Here is a 21506-nt window from a genome sequence, read left to right as displayed (position 1 = left end):
GTGAGGAGAAGTGAAAATACCATTGAGCTAAAATCAGTTGAGAGCTACTGTATGTATATAGTTATGCATGTACAGTGTACTGGTATATATACACATATAGATATATAAATATATACATAGGGTTTCCAGGTTTAATGTTGAAATCAGCCAAACCCAATAAATCCCACTGACGAACATTTGGAGACGAGGGTTTTGATAAAAATACCTGCCTGGAATTTGCAATTTTCATAGTGTTTGCAGAGGGAATGGGTAGATCTTAACAGTCTCTCTACTGCTTACTGGGAGGCCATCCCTGGAGCATGGCAGGTAGATTTTGAAATGCACAAAGGAGAATTAAAGCATCTAGTTCCCACTGATTTTCATGGATCGCTCCTATCGATTTGCAATGGAAGCTGGACTTCAAACTCCCATTTGTGCCTTTAAAAACCTCCTCCTCTCACAGAGGATTCATATTTTGTTGAATTCAAGGGAGACAATTGCGGGTGGGTTTATTTGTTTATAAACACCGATTTAAAACAGATTATTTTTCCTTTAAAAAACAATCCTCAATTGGTCCAGAACAAACACGGAAAATCAGAAAGAAATGAAACCCAGACCCCTATGTATGCAGTGGCGAAGGAGGAGGGAGCCGTACATATAAGAACTGGGGGTAGAATAAAAAAATAAGCTCCTCAAAAAAAAAAACCAATTTTTTTTTTCAAAATGAAAAAGGTACAAGCGGTGTTTGGTTCTGTAAAGCAACCGAGAATGAAACATAATGCAAGGTAGGCTAGGAGAGAGACCAGGAGATCACATTCTACATGTCACAATCCAAAGCAACTCAACTGAGATCAACGGAGTGACTGTGGAGTTACCCCTGCGTCACTGAGATCTGAATCTGGCCCCATGGACATAAGTAGGAGAGCAAGTTTCACGCCTGCATTGCTGTTAAAATAATTGACTCTAAGCGTACACCTCCAACAGGAGCTCCTGGGAGGATGTGTCCAGGGGACAATGGGGCTGTCTGGTCACTGAGGACGTGGTCAAAGCCCATTGATGTAAATGGGAGTCCATTGGCTTTGAGGGCCATAGTGGGGGGGGTTGGATGGAAGAAGGGGTTGCACATATACCGTCAGCTACTCTGTTCAATCTGTGCAGCTCCACAGGGCCGTATAGGCCTACAAAGAGAGCCAAAGGGAAACCAGGCCGAGAACAAGGCAGGATAGGAAGAGAGGAGACAGTGGGAGGGTTAGCGTAATGGGCACGTCTTACCCAGCAATGCCAAAGCTAGAGACCTGGTTGGAGGTAAAGAAAAGGGGTGTATGTGGCAGGGGGCAAGGAGAGTATTGGAGAGAGAGAAGGGGAGAGAGAGACGCTTCTTGGGAATGATATGAAGGTGTATTGCTGTGTGCAATACAGAAAGAGACACACATACTGGCGGCTCATGACATCCCAGCTCCTTCTAGCTGCTAAGATGGAGGCAATGCAGCTGTAAGTCAAAAGCAATCCCAGTGTGAAGGGGGAAAGACCAATCAGCCAGAACCTCCACTAGCCTAGTTCCACTGAAGTCCATGGAGCTTTGCCGATTCACATCCAAAGATCTGCCAAGACGAGGAGCCCAACTGGATTCACAGGAGGAGAGAGGGGTGACGTCAAGACTTAGGGACGTCTCCTACAGCCACCAAGCCCAATTTTGCTCTCAGTTACCCCGCACAGAACACTGCTGAGTTCAAAGTGAGCTGCATGGGGATAAGGGAGAGAAACACTGGACCTGTTTTGCTGTGCATGCTTGGATCATGCTGAGGAGGCTAACACCGGAGGCAGAGCAAATCACAGGGATTCAGAGGGATTTGAGTCACTGAGGTGAGCAGGCCACCGAGATGGTGAACGCACTTGGTTGCTGAGATGTGTAAAGGGATTCACCTGTGGGAGAGAAGAACCAGGCCACAAGATCTGAGCTGAGCATGTGTCACCCAGCAGCACGCTGATGGAGTCCCAGAGGGAGGAATCATTAAAAACCTAAGTCCTGTGCAGAGCAGAACAGCAAAACCACTCAGGACACAGTAATGCCTCATTCTGCCCATTGGGCCACATGCAATAGTTGGCACTAGGTTGTGGCAATACTGCTACTGTGCCTGACGCATGTTAGATACCTTCTGAGCTTCAGCAGGTAGCACTAGGTGCTGCCCCACATAGCGCTGGAGAGGATGCAATGTGTGCTACCAAAGATCAAAGCATCCGTTACACAGAGGGGAAGAGAGCTCAATGGAGTCTCCAGGAATAAAAGGGGCACTATTCTCAGCTGGCATCCATGGGTGCAGCTCCATTGAAGTCAGAGCCAATTTACACCAGCTGAAGGATCTGGCCCTGGGACTTAAGGCATGAAGTTGATGAACAGGATCAACAAACTAAGAGAGAATTTTTCATGCTGCTTCCAAACCTCAGAGGAATCAAGGGGGCATGCAGGGACTTTGAGCAGAGCTCTAACTCAGACAGGGCAGGAGGGAATAAGTGACTGGGGAAGGCGAGCAAAGGGTCTGAAGAAAGGTGATAGAGACCTTCGATGGGATGCTGGAGGACTCCGGAGGAGGGGTGTGTAGGGCAGCAGGAGGTGGTGACAAGAGGAAGCTAAAGCAAGCAGCGCCAGTGGGCTAGGCAGCTTCTTCTGTTCTTCACATCTCCCTTCTCTCCTCTTGCTCCTCCTGCAAGTGGTTTTCTGGGGGGCAAGGAGGATGGGCAGAGGGTGTTTCCTTCTGATGGGGAGTGCCCAGGGAAGCTGCAGCTTTCTCCCATCGTTCTGGTCCCCCAAGAGATCCAGGCCCGTCTCAGGGTGTAACAACATCACTTGTGCTTAAATCCACTCCCAAGTGCACAGTTGGGGGGGACAGTAGTTTATGACAATTCTCATTTCCGCTGGACTAAATCTGGATTGACATCTCTGAATGTGAAGCAGGGATTCCCTCAATGTACCTGGCATTACTCTAACCTGCCACCTTTAAATAAGACAAATGGCTGAGGTCAGATCCACCCAAAGGGAATGAATGGGATTAACGTAACCAGCTACCTTTAAACAGGAACAATGTCGATCTTTGGGAAATCTAGGACTGCCCGCCAATGTCACCCTCTCTGGCCACTGGGTGTCACTGTGGTGCCCCATAAATGGAACAGAGGAAACATTTGTCTGCTTGCAAAAAGATGGTGCTTTCAAGAAAGATCTCCCCTATTGTCCCCGTTCCCCAGAATGAGGCTCTCTATGCTCTACCAGTGCGAATTCCAGGGCCCTAGCGATGTCCAGCCCTCAGCACCAGCTCCTGGACTTGACCCCATCATGCAGGAGTGCTGCAGTGCCATGACAGCTCAAGCTGTCCCTAATGCATAGAGCCACAGTTAATCCATCTCCCCTCGCCTTGAGATGTCTCTCTATCTAGCCCCATTTCAGACCCTAGCCTCACAAACTACCTAAGCTCTGGGTTCGAGGAGTTACTCTTCATCTCAAAACCATCTTTTGGAATCAAAGTAGCCGCATGTATTAGGAAGGACCCAGCTGCAGGTCACCAGCCAGAGCAAAGACCACTCTCTTTGTGGTTTTTCATAGATTCACCGATTCCAAGGCCAGAAGGGACCATTGTGATCATCTAGTCAGACCTCCTGCGTAATACAGGCCAGAGAACTGCCCCAAAGTAATTCCTAGAGCAGAGCTTTTAGAAAACCATCCAATCTTGATTTAAAAGTTCTCAGTGATGGTTGATGCCCATACTGCTCTGACACAAGGGCAGACTGGTGTGTGCGTACATGAAAGGGATACTCCACCAGGATTCTTATAATCCACAGGGTTTTAATGTGGGACCTTATGGGGACTCCTTATGGGGTCTATCTGATTTGGCAATGGGGACCTGCTGGTAACCCTGGCTGCCATGAATTGTGATAGAATCCAGCATGGTGCTGCAAGAAGCTGCCATGTGGGTAAGGAAGCTGCTTGATTGGATGAATTTTTTTCCATGTGAATACGTTCAGCCCACCCAAGGGCTCTGCATGCCTGCCACATGCTTATATGGTGTCTGTACCCAGAAGCTTCTGCTCAGTGGGGAACCTCTGAGGTTTCATCAGCTTTCATTGGCATGAAGTTGGTGGGTGAGTCCAGCACCAATGTCACCAAAAGACACAATGGCTGAGCAAATCCACTGGGTTTCCTTAGGATCGTCCAAACTGAAGTATGAGCTGCACCATTTTGGGCCAAGAAGAGGACTTTGAAAGAAGTAGAACCTGACCTGGATTCCCAACGCTCACCTCGAATGAATTCTGTGCCCTTGGAAGAGAAGCACCTGAACTAGATCTTGGTGCCCAAGACAACTTGGGTTATTTTGCCAGATATTGCAGCTTTGGGGATGAAATTGCCTTGTCTCATAAAGCAGCTATAATTGCCTCGGATCATTGTCCAGTTCCAGGCCCCCTGCCCCTCCCATCTGCCAGATAACCCCTCCATCACTGGATGCTCCCAAAACAAAGCTGACGTACCACAGTCTGCTGGAGTTGGGAGGAGATGCTGATAGACCTACAAAGACCAGGTCCACCTGAAGATGGTTCCTATGGCTGGAAGATGTACAGACCTGGGAAGGAAAGGCAGTTGCATGCTAGGTATAAGTGAGTGGCATTTGAGCAGGTATCTCTTCTCTGACTTTGACCTAAAAGGTAGGCTTGAAAGGGCCCCATTTACACAAAGGCCTTGGATGCTTATTGTGGCATAGTGCCATTGTGTGGGCACTACAGATATCCGACAGGAAGTGCACTCCTATAAGATACATGCAGCATCCACAGGGCGGTACTGTGCAGCACCTAACGGCAGCGGGGCTCCTTGCAGCTGAGGAAAGAGAGGGAGGAGGAAGAGGAGACAGAGCGTTGAGGTGTGAGTGGGGTGGGTTGAATGGGGGAACAAGGTATTTTCCAAGTGTCTGACATAGACTGGAGTCAATTGTCTGCGCAAAGCCAAAGTCCCGGGAGAGTGGCACTGCTGGGAGAGTTAAAACACAACTGACTGTAGGAGCCGGAAGCACATCATGAGGTCCAAGGGGATGGGAGGTTTCAGTTGGTTGCCGTCCAGGCGCAGGTAGCGGAGCCGGGGCACATTTTCTAGATCTGAGGAGTAGTCTTGGAAGGTGACCAGGGAGGTGGGGCAAATCTGGGTCCCGTTGATTTCTGCAGGGGAAGAGAGAGCATGGCATGGGTTGGAAGAGCTCATCTGAGAGAGATGCTGAGAGTTTATCTACTCTACATCACACCCATCCATCCACTTGTCTATGGTGTTCAGTGATCACTTAGTGCTTAAGGGGCTTGCAAGAGATCTGCTTTGTTGTCTCTGGTGCGTACCACCCCATCCCATAGTTAAAGTAGATTGAAACAGAAGAGGGAGTTCTCTCTGCACCAAAGGAAGAGGAGGGTTCCGCTGCTCCTCACTTTACCCCTGTATCTCCTTGGGTATGTCAATTCTCTTGGAACGAGCTAGCTATGCATTTGTCTTATTGACAGAGCACATCACTGCAGTACCTAGGTGCTGATGCTACAGTGGAAATACATATTGGTTTAGGTGCAAATGGGGGCACACTTCTCCTTTTCCGTGCATGCATTTTTGCGCCTAGAGTATTGCACTCATCAATGCATTTTGGGTGCAACTCTAAGACCTTGCTGTTCTGATTAGCTGACTCTGGGGGCAAATCGGATGGCAGAGGTGCAATGACTCACATTTGCACCCAGGATTCATTCTATGGGTGGGAATTGTGCCCCTGGACTAGGAGGCAGGACCTCAGCCTGTCTGAAAACATACCTCTCTATCGATGGAAAGCAAGAAAGCAAAGTTGCCTGTTCTTCTGTCAGCGGGGATCTGCAAGCAGTGAGCCGCACGTCATCCTAACTTTAGCCATGTGGGCATCCCAAGTCCCCTTTTGTCTACCAAAACATAAGGATCCCTGGGCCACTGTTGTTAAATTCAATGTCCCAGATGGTGGATCACCTCACCAAGCTCCATGTGTCAAACCAATCAACAGGCTCATCCAATCTGTTAGCTCCTGCATGACATGGCTTCCTTCATGTGGCACTTCCTGCCCCTACAGACATAGCAGGGTTCATCAGTCTAATGTGCTTGGATTTACTAAAGAGAATGCAGGATTTCACCTCTCCTGGCTATCCAGATGCAAACTCCAGTCCTTCTGCCCTTCAGCCCCCACAGCTTTTACGATTCCACCAGAGGAATCTTATATCGGCTGTTGGCGTCACCAAATCATCTGAGCACACCCAGCCCCAGCAGAGCTCCAAAGCCAGCCTTCAAAACATCAGCCAGGCGTTGGAGATTCCACTCTGTCATTAACTCCAGAAAACAATGAGAAGTCCTTGCACAAGTGAGCACTCCAGCAGGCCACCGAGAAGGTGTAGTCACCATTCCCATGTCTTCTAATTGGCTATAGCAGCTGGGGACTCACTCGTATCAGCCTAAGAATATACCTGATTGGGTGATTTTCCAGGAAATAGCAAGCTATAATTCCTCCCGTCCCTGTAGGTAGCTATAAAAATAGCCCAAAGTATTGCTAATCATTGCTGCCATTATGAAGCCATCACAAGAGGAAGGAAAACCCTGGAGCTAGAGAGAGCATTAGCCGTGAGTAGTTATTCTGGGGCTTATTTTCAAGTCTATTTTTCTTATGCTGTGTGTGCGGTGTTCCCAGGGCTCTGCTGTGATTTCAGGGTGTCTGGGGTGCTCTCAGGATGCATCTGCACTTTCTAACATCTTCTATAGTGTCTCTATCAGTGATGTGGGGCAGACAGAAGGGTGCTATGGTGGGGTGACCTTGGATGCAGAGGTGAATGAGTTCTGTCAGGCAGTGCCTGGAGTAATCTGCGCTTAACAAGAGAAAGGTGAGAAATACTGTGGCACTTTATGAAAGGGAGAAAAGAAATACTTTACAATGGGAAATCGGTATTGCCAACCCCAGGCTTTCAAATATTATGATCTAGGACCCCCAAATTCAGAAGACTGGCTTAAAAACCAGGACATAAAAAAAAAGGCTGGGTTCTTTCTGTTCGCCTTCTGTTTGCAAGTCCTTTAGGGGAGCACGTTTCAGGCTTTTCTCTGCCACCATGAGGGCTAGAAACTTGCTTTTAAAGAAAATAAAAGCAGAGATTCTCACTGAATACATGACCCCAGGAGCTGAAGACTCAAAAAAGCCACCAAATGTCCCAAGGCTCAGGATAAAATGCCGACAATTGGCAGCACAGGGGAATGGAACATGGGTCTCTCTCTAACCTGCAGCATATACCTCCTTAACTAGTATACCATAGCTGTGCTGAATAACTACATCACAGATCAGTCAGCAACTTGACCCCAAATTCCCGCTTAGTTAAAACTTGGCCCAAAGTGGCCCTTATTTGGCCTTTGGGGGCTCCTGTCAGTTGCTGCTGGTTCTTTAGTCCCCCGTGGGCCAGTCCAGCTACTTAAGCAAGGCCTAGATTGGGCCCTTCTGTCTCCTTGTCCTTTTCTCCCATCACCGCTGACCTTCAGTGATGACAGCTTAGTTCCACTAGGATTCTCCACCTTGAAACTCCTTGCTCCTCTCTTTGTTTTTTGGATCAACCCCCAGGATCAAACCCCAGTGTATTCATAAACTGGATGCCCGTGCTCTACTGCTGCCTTCCTTGACCACTACAGCTGCCATGTTCCACCTCAGAGGTGGCTGCTCTTCAGTAGTGGACCATTTTGGCATATAAGGGCCCAATCTAGAAGTCCTTAAACAGACAAAACTCACATTGAAGTTAAGGGGGAGATTTTCCTAAGTAAGGACTTTTGGGTTACATCCTTCATTGCTATTATCAATGGGTTCCCCTGGTCCTTTCACTGATGTGACAGTCTATGGACATAGCTGTCATAAACTGCCAGTCATAAAGGTATTTAGATTTTAACCACATTTTTGAGACTACTGATTTACAGGTGTATAATCCCACATACTGCTCTGCTACAAAAACTCCATCAGCCCACTCTGCAGCCACAATATTAGGAGTTGGGCTGGTTTCTGTGCATGTCCCTCCTTTGCATGCAGAGAATTTCTGGAAGGAGCTCTGCATTCTTGCTTCCCTGCAGATGTTTTCAACCAGGGCAGCAGGTGGTGAGAGCTCCGATAGCACAAACGTCTGGGTCTGCTGGGAACAGGCCTTTGTTATTCCTACATTTGCGGTGTTTATGCATTTCATGGCCTGGCACCTGTCCTATGAAATCACTGTTCTTTGCCTAAATCCATGTGAAGCTGTCTCTGCTGGATTTGCAGAGGTGCTCACCAGCATAGCCCTGCTCTCCCTTCATCCCTCTCTGCGTCCCCTAGCCCTGCTAGCCTCAACAGCCAGCAAGTTAAGCTGTATTGTTTCCACCTATCTTAGGTACATATGTGAGCCCCCCACATCACTGTAGTATCTGAGCACCTCACAGTTCCCTGTGAGGTAGGGAAGTATGATCCCCATTTTACAGATGGAAAGACTAAATGAGTTGTCCAGGATCATATGGGAAAAATCTGTGGCAGAGCAGGAAATGAAACCCAGGTCTCCTGAGTAGTGCTTTGGACCATCCTTTTCCTAAGAACAGGCCCTTCCACCACCTGGCCCCATACACCCATGTAAAAGGGCCACCAACCCATTCTAAACATCAAGTCCTGTTTTGAATGGAGTGGAACCATGTGGGTGGGTTTCACACTGAAAGAAACAATCTCCGGATGCAAAGAATTCTGTCCCCGGGGGACATCTGCTCCCTCTAGGCCCAGCCACAGCCACCTAGGCCTGCCGACCTGCTACCCCCAACTCACTTTCAATGGAATTGTCGTTTAGGTAGAGGTGCTCCAGTTTGGGGTTGATGAAGGGCATAGTGGTGAGCTTATTATGCGCCAGTTGCAGCACCAGAAGGTTGCTGAGGTTGAAGGAGTTCTTGGGCAGCCCTTTGTCAGAAATCTGATTGTAGTTGAGCCTGAGGAAGGCCAGATTGGGGAATTCTTTGAAGTAGTCATCAGGGATGTCCTCAATGTTGTTCCTGTCTAGGAAGAGCTGGTGGACAGCACTGGGCAGCCCAGGAGGCAACTTCCGCAGGATGTTGTGGGCTAGGTTGAGCTGCATGAGGTTCTTGAGCCCCCTGAAGGTGTTTTTGTTGAAGACTCCATCACTCAGCTTGTTGTGGTGCAGGTCCAGGAGGACCAGGTGCTCCAGCTTGTTGAAAACCCCAGAGGGGATCTTGGAGATCTGATTCCTGCTCAGACGCAGCTGCTCCAGGTTGGCTGGCAGGAAAGATGGCACCTCCTTGAGCTGGTTCTTCTCCATGTACAGAAAGATTAGGCTGTCCAACTGCTCCATCACCCGCCGGTCCAACTTCCTGATGCGGTTGTTGTCCAAGTTGACCCACCTCAGCTCTGTGGCATTCTTGAAAGACTCCTCTGGGAGGCTGTCAATGAAGTTGTTCTGGAGATAGAGGTAGTGGATCCTGGAAGGGATGAGGGGCACCTTCCTTAGGTTGCGGCTGTCACAGTAGAGGGCTGAGGGGAAGTCTGGAGGACAAAAGCATTCTCTGGGGCAATCCGGGAAGACGGAGGGGGGGCCTGGTGGCAGGGGCGGAGGCAGCTCTGTTGGCTCGACTGGCTCAGGAGTCGGGCGGGCGGGCTTCCGCCCAGGCTTCCGCCTCTGCCCGTTCACTTCAGAGATCAACACAAGGATGAGGAGGAGAAGCAATCTGAATGCTGCCTTCATGGTCCAGCAATTCACCTGCAGGGGGCACAACGAGGTTTGTTAAAAAGAGGCTTGTCTAGGCACTATGTATCCCCCATCACAGCTGTATCAGCCCCTCACGAACACTAACCGGTTTACCCTCACCATGCCTTGCCAGGCAGGGAAGACTAATTATCCCTCATTACTGTGGCAATGACTGATCAAGGGGCTTGCCCAAGATCACACGGGAAGTCATAAGGTCACAGATTTTAAGGCCGGAAGGAACCACCAAATAGTCTAATCTGACCTCCTGTATATCCCAGGCAACCAACACCAGCTGCACAACAACCCAACAACCAAAATGAGACCTAAGGAGCCCCCAGGAGACTAGACCATTATGTGCTGCAGGCCAAGAACTGGTAGGACCAAGGTTCACCAGTGCTCACTGCCCTGCAATGGCAGGGAAATGTAAAGTTTGTGAGAGATGTGGGACTTGACTCTAGATCTCCTGAGTCCCAGACCAGTGCCTCAACAACAAGACCATCCTCCCTTCCTCCTTACACAGGGTCCGCTATCATGCTGGTTAGCAATTAGTGGGGAAGCACTGATGACAGAACAAGGAGCAATGGTCTCAAGTTGCAGTGGGGGAGGGTTAGGTTGGATATTAGGAAATATTATTTCACTAGGAAGGTGGTGAATACTGGAATGGGTTACTTAGGGAGGTGGTGGAATCTCTTTCCTTAGAGATTTTTAAGGTCAGTCTTGACAAAGCCCTGGCTGAGATGATTTAGTTGGGGTTGGTCCTGCTTTGAGCAGGGGATGGGACTAGATGACCTCCTGAGGTCCCTTCCAACCCTGATATTCTATGATTCTATGATTTCATACTTCATTATATAAGGGATCCTTCACCCCCCTCAGACACATGTATTGGAGGGTATGTGTGTGGGGATTAACACACAACGTGTGTGTGTGTGTGTAGGGAGTGGGGTGGTGAAAAGAAAGGATGGGGAACTAATGCAGAGATGCACACACACAATATATATAAAACATAAGATGAGATGGGCTTGAACAGATTTCCCTGGGCAGTACAGCTAATCTCTCTCTTTCCAGTCTGTTCTGGTCAGATGTCCCTAGATTACCCAGCCCCGTGTTACAGACCCAAAAGGTTCGGCGAAGACAAGTGTGTGAATTTGGGGGTATGTTTACCAGAACTGGTCCCAAGCAGCAAGCCCCCTGTGGTTCATACGTCACCATCCATGACCCCGCCTGGGCCTAAATTGCTGCACACTGTCACGAACTCTCACGAGGACAATGCCTCTGAAAGGCAACCCGCCGAGTGGCTTTTCATTGCTTTCACAGCAGCAGGTTTTCAGGCTGCAGCCCCCCCTCGCAAGACGCCCAGGGCCTGCAGCTCCCCCCTAGATCTATGGACGAGCAGGCTGTTACTCCCTGGATCAGGCCCCTCATGCTTGTGCGCAGAACCTGTGGAGCAACGAGTGATGGGAATCACGCTTTGTGCAGTTGGCTCTGTAGCTCATTAATCTGCTCCACTCACTAGGAGCCCATTTCACACAATGGCTTTTTGCTTTGATGTATTTCCCAGAGGTTTACTCCTGGAAGCAGTAATGTGACAGGAGACACTGAAGGGGGAAGGCACAGTTCACTTCATGCTCTGGGTTCACTTTTGTGAACATAGGGGGGAGGGGAGGAAATATGGCTTCAGAGAACTATTCTCATCCATGCCAATGGATCACAAATTCGGTTTCGTTTTAGAGCAGAAGCTCCAGGAGAACAGGACCCAGTCCCATGTCGCTCAAACAGAATGCACAGAGATGGACCTGAACGACAGACACGTTTGTGTTCAGTTCCAACATGATTTTACACAGCAGGGCACTCAGAGGTTAAGAAAAGGTGCTGCTAGGTTTGGTGCTGAGCTCTTTTGTAAAAGAGATGTGTTAGGGTAGCGTTGGCTGGACTGGCAGGTCTGAAGGTGACCCACAAAATATATGGGGCCAGAGTTTCAGCTGGTAATTCAAAGTAGCACCTGCGCTGACTGCAGTGCAGATATACCATTCACACCAGCCATTTTATATTCCAGGAGCGATTTTCTCCTCTGTCTGTTTGCAGATTATTCTTCCCCCCATTCTCCTCCAGCAAATCACTTTGCTCCAGAGAATATTTTGATTGAGCTGGGTCAGTGTTAACCATTGTTTCACTCTGCTTTGCTCTTATAAAGAGCCAGCAGAGAAGAGAAAGTCCACTGAGGCGCCGTTTGGGCAAAGCATTGCCATCAGAGTCACTGGGATTCAAAACAAGCAAATGTGGATGGCTCAGATTTTTAAAGGTATGCAGAGATAGCTGTGCTCAGGACAGCCCATCAATGGGCCTCAGTGCTTAAATCCCTTTTGCAAATAAGATTTACATTCTTCAGTCAGTTAGGTGTTGCAACACTGACACAGCAATGCCAAAACACCTTTACAAATCTGGGCCTAAGTGCGTTGCTGAATTGCGGCTGGAGAGATGTGAAGGCAGGGGACTCGATCCGCTCACATGCTTAGCAGGCAAAGGAACATACAAAGATAGGAATTGCCATGCTGGATGTCCCTTCTAGTCTGGTTTCCTGTCTCCAATTGTGGCCATCGTCAGCTGTATCTTTGGAAAGTGTTTAACCCTCCCAATGCACAATTATGAATAACCCACCCAAAGGGAAATCATAGAATCATAGGATATCAGGGTTGGAAGATACCTCAGGAGGTCATCTAGTCCAACTCCCTGCTCAAAGCAGGACCAACCCCAACGAAATCATCCCAGCCAGGGCTTTGTCAAGACTGACCTTAAAAATCTCTAAGGAAAGAGATTCCACCACCTCCCTAGGTAACCCATTCCAGTGTTCACCACCGTCCTAGTGAAATAATATTTCCTAATATCCAACCTAAACCTCCCCCACTGCAACTTGAGACCATTGCTCCTTGTTCTGTCATCTGCTACCACTGAGAACAGTCTAGAAAGTTTATCCTCAAACCCAGGCAGTTTAATGCTTGGCTTGTTCCCTGAAACACGCGACTCATCGCTCCTAGCAGGATCATCTGTGGCTTTGATCATTAGATCTACATCTGATAAAGGATGTTCTATGCCACGAGGCCCATCATAAACCAACTTCTAGTGGATGGGGTTCACTATGAACTGGTGTGTTGAGATGGGTTTGCAGTCGTTTCATGTATTAAATATCTAGAGAGGAGGAAGCTAGGTAGAGGTCTCAAAGCAGCAAGCAGCATGGTGTAATCTATTTGGCAAAGGATAATGTAGCACACAGAAGAATAGAGAGGAAGGGAAAAGTATACCCAGTGGCTAGGATGTGAATGACAGATAGCAAGGATGAGGGATATTTTCTTGGCTTCCCTGGCCCTCCTACCACAAAAAATCCATGACAGCTTTGAACAATAATTTCACTTCAGTTTTTCAAGATATTTTAACTGCAGTGCCACCAAGTGACAGTACCGAATCCTGCACCATAGATTATATGAATCATAAAGGCACATGGTCATGTGATAATTCACTTATGAGGCTACACTTCCGTCAGTGAACCATGACGGAACATTATAAGTGTCACCAAAGAGACGGACTGCATCTACAGAACGTGCTCAGTGGAAATAGCACCTCGATTCATCGTGTTTAGCTTTGTGGCTGTGCCAGAAGTCAACGAATCAGTCGTAAATAGGCTAAATGATGATAGCAGCAGACCAGAAGCTGCTGGTGGGATGGTAAAGACTGATAGTCTTGTGTTTCCGTACTGGACTAGAATGGAGAAGCTCTGAGAGACAGCAGTGTGATTTCACAGGATCATAGACATGTAGGGCTGGAAGAGATCTTGAGAAATCATCAAGTCCAGTCCCCTGCATTGTGGCAGGACCAAACAAATCTCTAGACCATCCCTGACAGGTGCTTGTCCAAGCTTTTAGAAGTGGCTGGAGCACTAGAGTGGGACTCAGGAGACCTGGGTTCTATTCCTGGCTCTGCCACTGGTTTACCTGGTGACTCTTAGGCAAGTCATTTCCCCGCTCTGTGCCTCAGTTTCCCCATTGGTAGAATAGGGATGATGACACTGACCTCTTCACTGAAGAGTTTTAATCATCTACTGATGAAGAGGGCTGTATGAGAGCCAGGTATTATTATTAGGACTTCAGTTTCTACCTCTAACACAGACTTCTTGTGTGACCATGGGCAAGTCCCTTGATCTCTATGTATCCCCATTTATACAATGGGGTTTATAAGTCATCATATTTTACAAGGAGGCTGGGAGCCTTAATTCACTAATATTTGGGAACTCCTCTGATATTATATGATAGGACCATGTAAGCACCTCGGTAGGGAAGGAACAGTGTCAATAACAACACTATACTTAGCACTTATATAACATTTTCCATTTGCATAGGTCTTTACAAACATTAAGCGTGCGATTTTCAAAAGCGCTCAGCGTTGGCTCAGCTCTGCTCCACTGACTTCAATGGGAGCTGAATTAGGCCAATGCCCTTTGAAAATCCCACCTGTACAATTCTTGCAGGCCTGCTCCCCACCTCTAAGCAGGTGGGCACGTATCAGTATATCCTCATTTTACAGAGGAAGCCACTGAAACATAGCAAGGTCAAGTGACGTGGCCAAAGGTCACACAGCGGGTCACTGGCAGAGCCAAGAAGGGGCCCCAGGAGTTCCTACTCCCACTCTTGCAGTCAGTCCATCAGACCACACCGTCTTTTTCCACCATGTCCCATCTTTTACAACTAGCATTAGCCCAGGGTGGTATTGTTAAGGTGATGTATAGAAGGGCTGAAGAGGCCCAGTGATTATGGCTGACAAGTATCAACCTATGAATAATGGTTTTGCACAGAGACCTAATTGACAATGTAGACAGAGACAACGTAGATCAGACCAGGGGTCCATCTAGCTCAGTAGCAATGAGCAGCCAGTATCATCCTCTTCAGAGGGAGAATCCCAGGATGGGATAGAAAGAGAAGCTGGGACAAACTGATCAAATTCTCTCCCAGGCTGCCAACTGCAAAGGAAGGAGGTAGCAGCACCTAGGGAAGATCATGTGCATGAAACCAAGCAGCACAGCCTTCCTGAGCCCCACTCAGCTGGCAGGGCTGGAGGATGTGCTGGGTGGAGTGGCAACCAGAGGGAGAATTTGAAGGAGTTCCATTGTGCCACTCCTGCTTACCTGCCCCCTCGCAGCCCAGCTGTCTGTAAGTCAGATGAAGCAGCAACTTGGCCAAGCTACTGCTGCTGGTCAGGCGTGCGACCAGAGGAAGAAGAGGAAGGCTTTAGAGAGGGCTGAAGGCAGAACCCCTTGTGTAAAGAAAGAAAAAAGCAAGATGTGTGCTCCCCATCCTGCTCAGCGCTTTATATTGTGCTTTCAAATGTGCGGCACTCTCCGTTGCATCGGGATCCCACCTCACTTGTTAACCCCAGCTGCAACGCCACTGCCATGCAGCCCTGGGCAGGACTTCAGGGGAGCCTTGCTAAGACAAAGGTCAGCGTCTGGGCGCTGAGGGATGTATGCACACAGACTTCATTTGGCATGTAGCTGGCACCATCCCGCACACTTTGACAATGAGCCCAGTGCGGGATGGTGCCGGCTACATGCCAACTGCGCAGACAGGGGCTGAGAGAGGCCCGTCACGTTCCCCTTCGGGCTGCAGCGGGAAAATGTCAACAGCATTAGGCTAACAAGCCAGCAGTGAGGGCTCACGTGGCTGCAAAGCGGAAAGGTTTGTCAGCACTTGTTGAGAAATGGAAAATTCCACTGGTAAACAAGTCCTTCTACCCCTTTTCTCCAGCAAGGAAATTGCTTCCCAGGCAGCCTGTTAGCTTCTTCACCTCCGCCTGACACCACCAAAGACAGCTCCCACCACTGGCAAGATTGGCACGGCATCCTGGCCCAGGCTGAGCCTTAGAGAAGTCACAGCAAGAGCCACGGGGAACATCGCCCGTGCTGGCAACCTCCACCAAGGGCTCCTGGCTCATTGGACCCATGGACAACTTGGCTCCCTTTGAAATACCTCTGCCCAGCTGACTGGACGCATTCCTTGGCTTCTAAATAATTGACTATCTCCATAAAGAGATTCTGGGCTTTCCCCACCCCCTCTTTTTCCTGATTGTTTCTCTTTGCTTCCATCTGTCTCTCTTTAACCGCAGAACCCTTCCGGCCCTGCTGCTTTCAATCAACGTTCTGGCAGCTCGGGGATTTCGAGAAGCTGCTGAGTATTAGGTTCACCATAGTCTGGGTAGGGGTGGGGGAGAGGGGAAAACATTGAATGCCACAGAGAACTGACAAATTCATCACAGGGATATTGTCTACATCTGACTACCTCTGGTTTCCCCTGACCCCCACAGTACACACGCTCATTTTTTCAACCCCATCGCCCAACTCCACTCCAAAATTCCGATCTGGATTTAAAAAACCACAAAGGCTGTAGGGGGGTGGAGTAGGACGGGGAGGAGGGTTGGATTTGGGATTTTGGTTTAGCCCATTATGGAGGCAGGATGCTGGGATGCGTACTTCCTCATTGTGTCTCTTCAGAGCTGGGATTTTGGTTCAGGTCTCTCTCCAATTGTCATGCTTAACAGTTGACATCATTCCATGGCAATTGATTGTGAAGTTACGCAAGAGTTAATGATCCCAGGGCAGAACCTAGCAGAGAGAGAGGCAGGCATGAAGTGGGGGACAGGGTTGTCACTCAAGTGACTATACCAGAGCTGGCTGAATAACACGGACAGAAGTTTCCAAATATTTCTGTGAACAAACCCAGTGTGTTTGCTCTGCTCTTATCAAAGGGTCATGTCTGTTGCTGTGCATGAGGGAGTGCTGGTTTATTTCTGAAATTTTTTAGGAATCCACATTTCAATACAAACAGTTATTGGCCCAGAAATTCAGCCCAGAAAGCAGCATCTTCGTTATTTGATCTATGTCACAGCTGAATAAAAATGTCAGCAAGCAGAAACAATCCTATTAACCTACTGTAATCCACTCCCTGTTTATTGAGGGTAACTACTATGCATCTATTTACTGTATGTATTTCAGATGACCAACACCCTGCTATCTGAGCTGCTACCTGGTGCCTCAGGTGACCAATCCCACACCATGAGGAGCTTAACAGTTAAACAACCCACTAGATGAAATGTGTTCACGTAAACTATTCCGAAAAATTAAATAACCTTCATAGAAAACTGGGTCAATCTGCAGACACTTTACAGGCACAAGAAGGAGCTACATGCACGATAAATGTTATGTGGAATGAATAATCCAGTCAGGTCTTAAAAATACCTTCCAAAAGGAAGGCATGTGACCAAAATTTGAGATGTTTCAACAAATCTGAGGCCACTTCGAACTTTATTGTTGCCTCTAATATGTTTGGATGTTTAAGTCAATTGTCTTTGGCCACCCTTGTGTGTTGGCTTTCCATCCACATTCATGTGATTGCATTTACTGGCTTAAATGTTAGCAAGGAAGGAATTTCAAGTCACATGCACCAGTTTTCATGAAAACCAAATACTAGCTTTGCACTCCCAACGACTGGCATGCAAGTTCCTCCAGTCAGGGAGCAGTAACAATAGCAGGTGACCTTACTGACCAATCACAAGTAGGCAAAACACCTCACTTTCTGAATATTTATCATCAATCTCTATCAAAAAAATTCAACAGTGCATTGGTTGAATAACAAGTATATTCCAGAAACTTGCTAACTGCCTATAGGAAAGGAGTTAAATTCATTTAATAAAGTAGTTCAAGTTGCCATATGAGCTGCATTCCATGGCCATTTAGACCTTCAGTGCAACAATGAGGAAAGATGACCTGAAACAGTCCCCAATCACCTGAGATGAAGCATTTTCTCCATGCGGAAGAGGGTCTATGATACACAAACGAGCAGTTCTGATTCTGTCCAGTAGGGGGCAGTGATGTGCACAACCGGTTTCTTACAATAAGTGGTGCCAGGGATAATTTTCTGTTTGTTTCAGTGAGAAAGTTTCCCTTTACTGCTTCTCCCTCCATTCATTGCTGCTTTGTTGAGATCCTTCTTGTGCGCCTGATGCCTGATGACCACCCCCCTCCCCAATCTACAACTATTTAGCATTTGTGACTAACAGACTAGGACAGAGCATGTGCTTGTCCCTTTAAAACAGAGAAGATGGCCCAAAATAAGAGCAGCAAGCGCTTTCATTGGCCATGCCTTTTGTCTATCAATTATAGCAGCTAATCAGAGTCATCGGCTGGGTTGACCAAACATGCCTCCCAGTCAGCTGTTTTGATAACCCTAATATACACAAAACAGGGGTTTCCTTTCTTCAGCTGGGCTGGAGAGCTGAAATGGCAGAATTCAGTTTATATTAAACTTTCATCCGGCATGCCTTTAAAGCAGTGATGGGACGAAGGGGAGTGTGGCAAGCGCTCTGACTCAGATTTCCTCAAAGCATCTTTAGAAACAGAGACCCAATGCTAAGGACCAATTCTTCCCATAGGTTTTGGAGTGAGAATTTAAACAGCAGAGTATCTGTGCTAGGCTGGAGCCATCATACCACTGGCTAATCCAATCCCGGGGACTCAGCTGCAGAAGCTTTTTTCTGCAGGGAAGGTTTTATACTCATGCATATGGATCGGGTGTGTCCTGGGTGGAAACTAGCTAGGATCAGCTGGCTGGATAATTCCTGGGTTATTGTAACAGAAAATCCTTGCTTGTGCTCTTCAGCAGCACCAGTGTCGCTCTTCGATCCATCCCTCTCTGCCTGTGTCTCCTTCTGCAAACAAACCATAGCCCCCAGATTTGAAAAGAGGCCGTGTAAACAGCAAGCACAGACCATGTATTTCTGTGCATGCAAATGCATGTTCAGGGGCACAGATCCCCACTTAGATACCACAAATTTCTCCCTCATCTTTCCCCATTTAGGTGCAGAGTTTATAGTGGGTGCCATCACCCCCACCCTGCTGTCTTCAGCAACCCCAGTATCTTCCCATCCTTCTGCCACCGCTGCTAAGGAGCACATGTTGAGTGCTAAGGAAGCCCCTTTTGGAATCTGTGGTCCCAATGGGCCAGGTTCACCCCACACCCTTTCTTTTCACTCTGTCCTTTGGTCACCCCTGGCCCCACATCAGAACCTCTCTGTCCAGCAGGCTAAATGGCTGGATCCTCTGTGCTGCGCACATAGTGTAATTGGCAGAGCAGACATGAGGAGATCATGGGACTGGTGTTTCCAAAGCAAATACAGTGTTAACTCCTGAGCCTCCCTCTTTGTTCCACACTGTAATTCAGATCCTCTGCTTTCTCTCGCTAAGGAATAAGAATTTGCCATCTGATACCTGCCTTATCTGCTCCTCCAGATTCTCCTCTCTCGATCTCTGTTCCAGGCTTTCCCCAAGGATGAGAGAAGCTTCCCCGTTGCACTTAGATCTCTCTCCTGACACAATTGCTCCAGTGGGAAGTACAGCATGGACAGCCCACTCCTGGGTCAGGGCTGAGAAAGCAGCTTAAGTGCAGTTGTGTGGCTAGGACACAATGATCCCAGGCTGGTTGGGATATGGAGTGTCTGTGACTGACAGAGGAGATGAAAACAAAGCCTCTAGAGCCATCTTGGGTGGCTTGTGTGCATTGCAGAGCAGGGAGCAGAAGCCAAACATCTGATAAGGGTGGGCTGGGACCTCAGGTTCCTTAGGACACATCTACCCTACAAGGGCTACAGCGGCACAGCTATAATGCTGCTGTAATGTAGTCGCTTCTTACAGCCACAGAAAGGTTTTTTCCATGGATGTAGCAAATTCACCGCTACAGTGGGGGTTAGGTCGAGCTAACTACAGGATGCAAAATTGTTCACAGCCCCAAGCGATGTGGCTAATCGCATTTTTAGATGTAGATCAGGCCGAAGAAAACTGTTTCTCTCTCAGGCTACCATCCCTACACTGAGTCACAACAAGGCTGAATCTTCCCCCCTCCACACCACACAAACACAAACACACTCCCTTTCCCCAGGCCACACAGTTCTCAGTCCACACAGAGAGGAGGTTTCTGTACAACACAGTCTCTGCTCGTCATTATACACAGAATCTCTTTCCTAGGGATTCAGTTAGGGTTACAATCTTTACACTTCATTCCCTCATCACCTCTGCCAGAACAGGGACTAAGAACCTTGGTCCTCATGTCTCCATATTGTCCAGGTGCAGTATCAAATCTACGCAGTGAGGAATGGGTTAAGCCTCTCTGGCTGCCCTGGAGTAGAACTGTCTTGATTTTATACTATTGGGACAATCTGGGTAGGGCAGCCTGGGTTCCTTTCCTTTGGAATGATCCAGATATGAATGCAGCCTGGATTCTGCCCTCTGCATGTTGAAAATCAGGGATCTAGCTTCTGAAATTCAAGCTGAAAAGCCCAGCTGACTGAAGGAAACTGGAACGCAGTGGAGCCCCCCACACCCCTCTCAGAAAAGAACTTGATTCACCTCTTCCCAGAAAAACAAAACAGTGTGTGCTCTTTTTCCATCTATCCATTTGGAAAGGGGGGTTAACACCCACGCCCTCCTCCACCCCCAACTTGAGATTGCAGTGACTTGTGGAGTGTGTCTCCTCACCTTCTACCCCCTCCCCGGGAAACTCCTACCAAGCTCTTCTGAGATCTGATCTGAAACAGCAAATTTATGTTTAACACAGAGGAAGAGGAATTAACAAATGTCAATGTCTGCTGAGAATAAAACTACAAAAGTTTTGGTTAACTGCCACCCAGTAAAAGTCAAGACTATGTAGCAGAGGAAATCTTGCCTGCTCTCAGCCTCCACTCCTCCCTATATCCCTTCTACACTTCTTTTCTGATGCAGGACAACTCCTGTTCTGTGCTTGTATTAAGGTATGCAGCTTTCATTTAAAGAGGCACCTTGGTTTTTGCATTTATAGCTGAGAACCAGACGTGCACATGTGTATGTGTGTCAGAGAGCGCGAGAAAGAGTGGGTGTGTGAAAGGTAGTGCTGGGGGGAAAAAGGGAGGGAGGAAGGGGTTCCCGAGTTATGCTTCCATGGAAACAAATCTACAGCATTTGCAACAATCTCACACATGAGTTTGTCTTTTCGCTTTGCAGACCTAAAGATATCCTCTTGCCTCCTCTCCCCAACAAGTTTTACTTTTGGAGAAAGAAAAGAAAAGAAAAGAAAAGAAAAGAAAAGAAAAGAAAAGAAAAGAAAGATCCAACAGCTGAACTAGAAAAGAAAAGAAACCTTTTCTTTTCTTTTAAGTTTCACAGAAGGTGGAAAGTGAATGGTAATATTAGCCCACTGATAAAGGAGGTGGTTGACTCAGTTGTAACAATCAGTCCAGGTGACAGCACTCTCCAGTAGAACACCTGTCCGGAGCTTACCTGTGTGCACCTGCCCCTCCTCCTGCCTCTCTGTTATTAATTCCCAGGAACGTTTCTCTCCGCCCCTCCTCCTCCTCTTCCTCACTGCAGTTCAGCTCTGACACAAGCGAGTCTCCCTCTAAGCTCTGTGTGTGTGTGTGTTTTCCCTGGTTCTGTTCCTCCAAGATTCTCTCGCAGAGGGTGGGTGGGAGCAAGGGAAGGAGGGGTGGGAAGGAGGGAAAAATGACAACAATAACGTCTTTATCTGGCAGCCAAGCTCCTCAGGATTTAATCCGCACACACGTCCTGCCTACCGACGGACTCGCGTTTAATAACATTTCCTTCTGCTGCGGAGGCAGTTGAGAACTGTGTTTTTAAACAAAGCTAATTACCAAATAGATGTTTTGGGTTTTTTTTTTAAAAAGACCTCATCTCTCAC

General features: G+C 48.0%; 1 protein-coding gene across 1 annotated transcript; it reads right to left on the bottom strand.

Annotated features, from left to right (window-relative positions):
• Nucleotides 1-21229, bottom strand: PRELP (proline and arginine rich end leucine rich repeat protein). The gene is made up of 3 exons (XM_030561478.1): nucleotides 21089-21229; nucleotides 8814-9756; nucleotides 1-5172 (listed from the first exon to the last, which is right to left on the bottom strand). The coding sequence occupies exons 2-3, from the start codon at nucleotides 9739-9741 to the stop codon at nucleotides 4997-4999; spliced, it is 1104 nt and encodes a 367-aa protein (XP_030417338.1). The 5' UTR covers nucleotides 9742-9756; nucleotides 21089-21229; the 3' UTR covers nucleotides 1-4996.
• Nucleotides 21230-21506: the final 277 nt, after the last annotated feature.

This window comes from Gopherus evgoodei, chromosome 4, assembly GCF_007399415.2.
Source record: "Gopherus evgoodei ecotype Sinaloan lineage chromosome 4, rGopEvg1_v1.p, whole genome shotgun sequence".
Lineage (NCBI taxonomy): Eukaryota > Metazoa > Chordata > Testudines > Testudinidae > Gopherus > Gopherus evgoodei.
The sequence above is the reverse complement of the archived record's forward strand: the minus strand, read 5'-3'. Positions and strand labels throughout refer to the sequence as shown.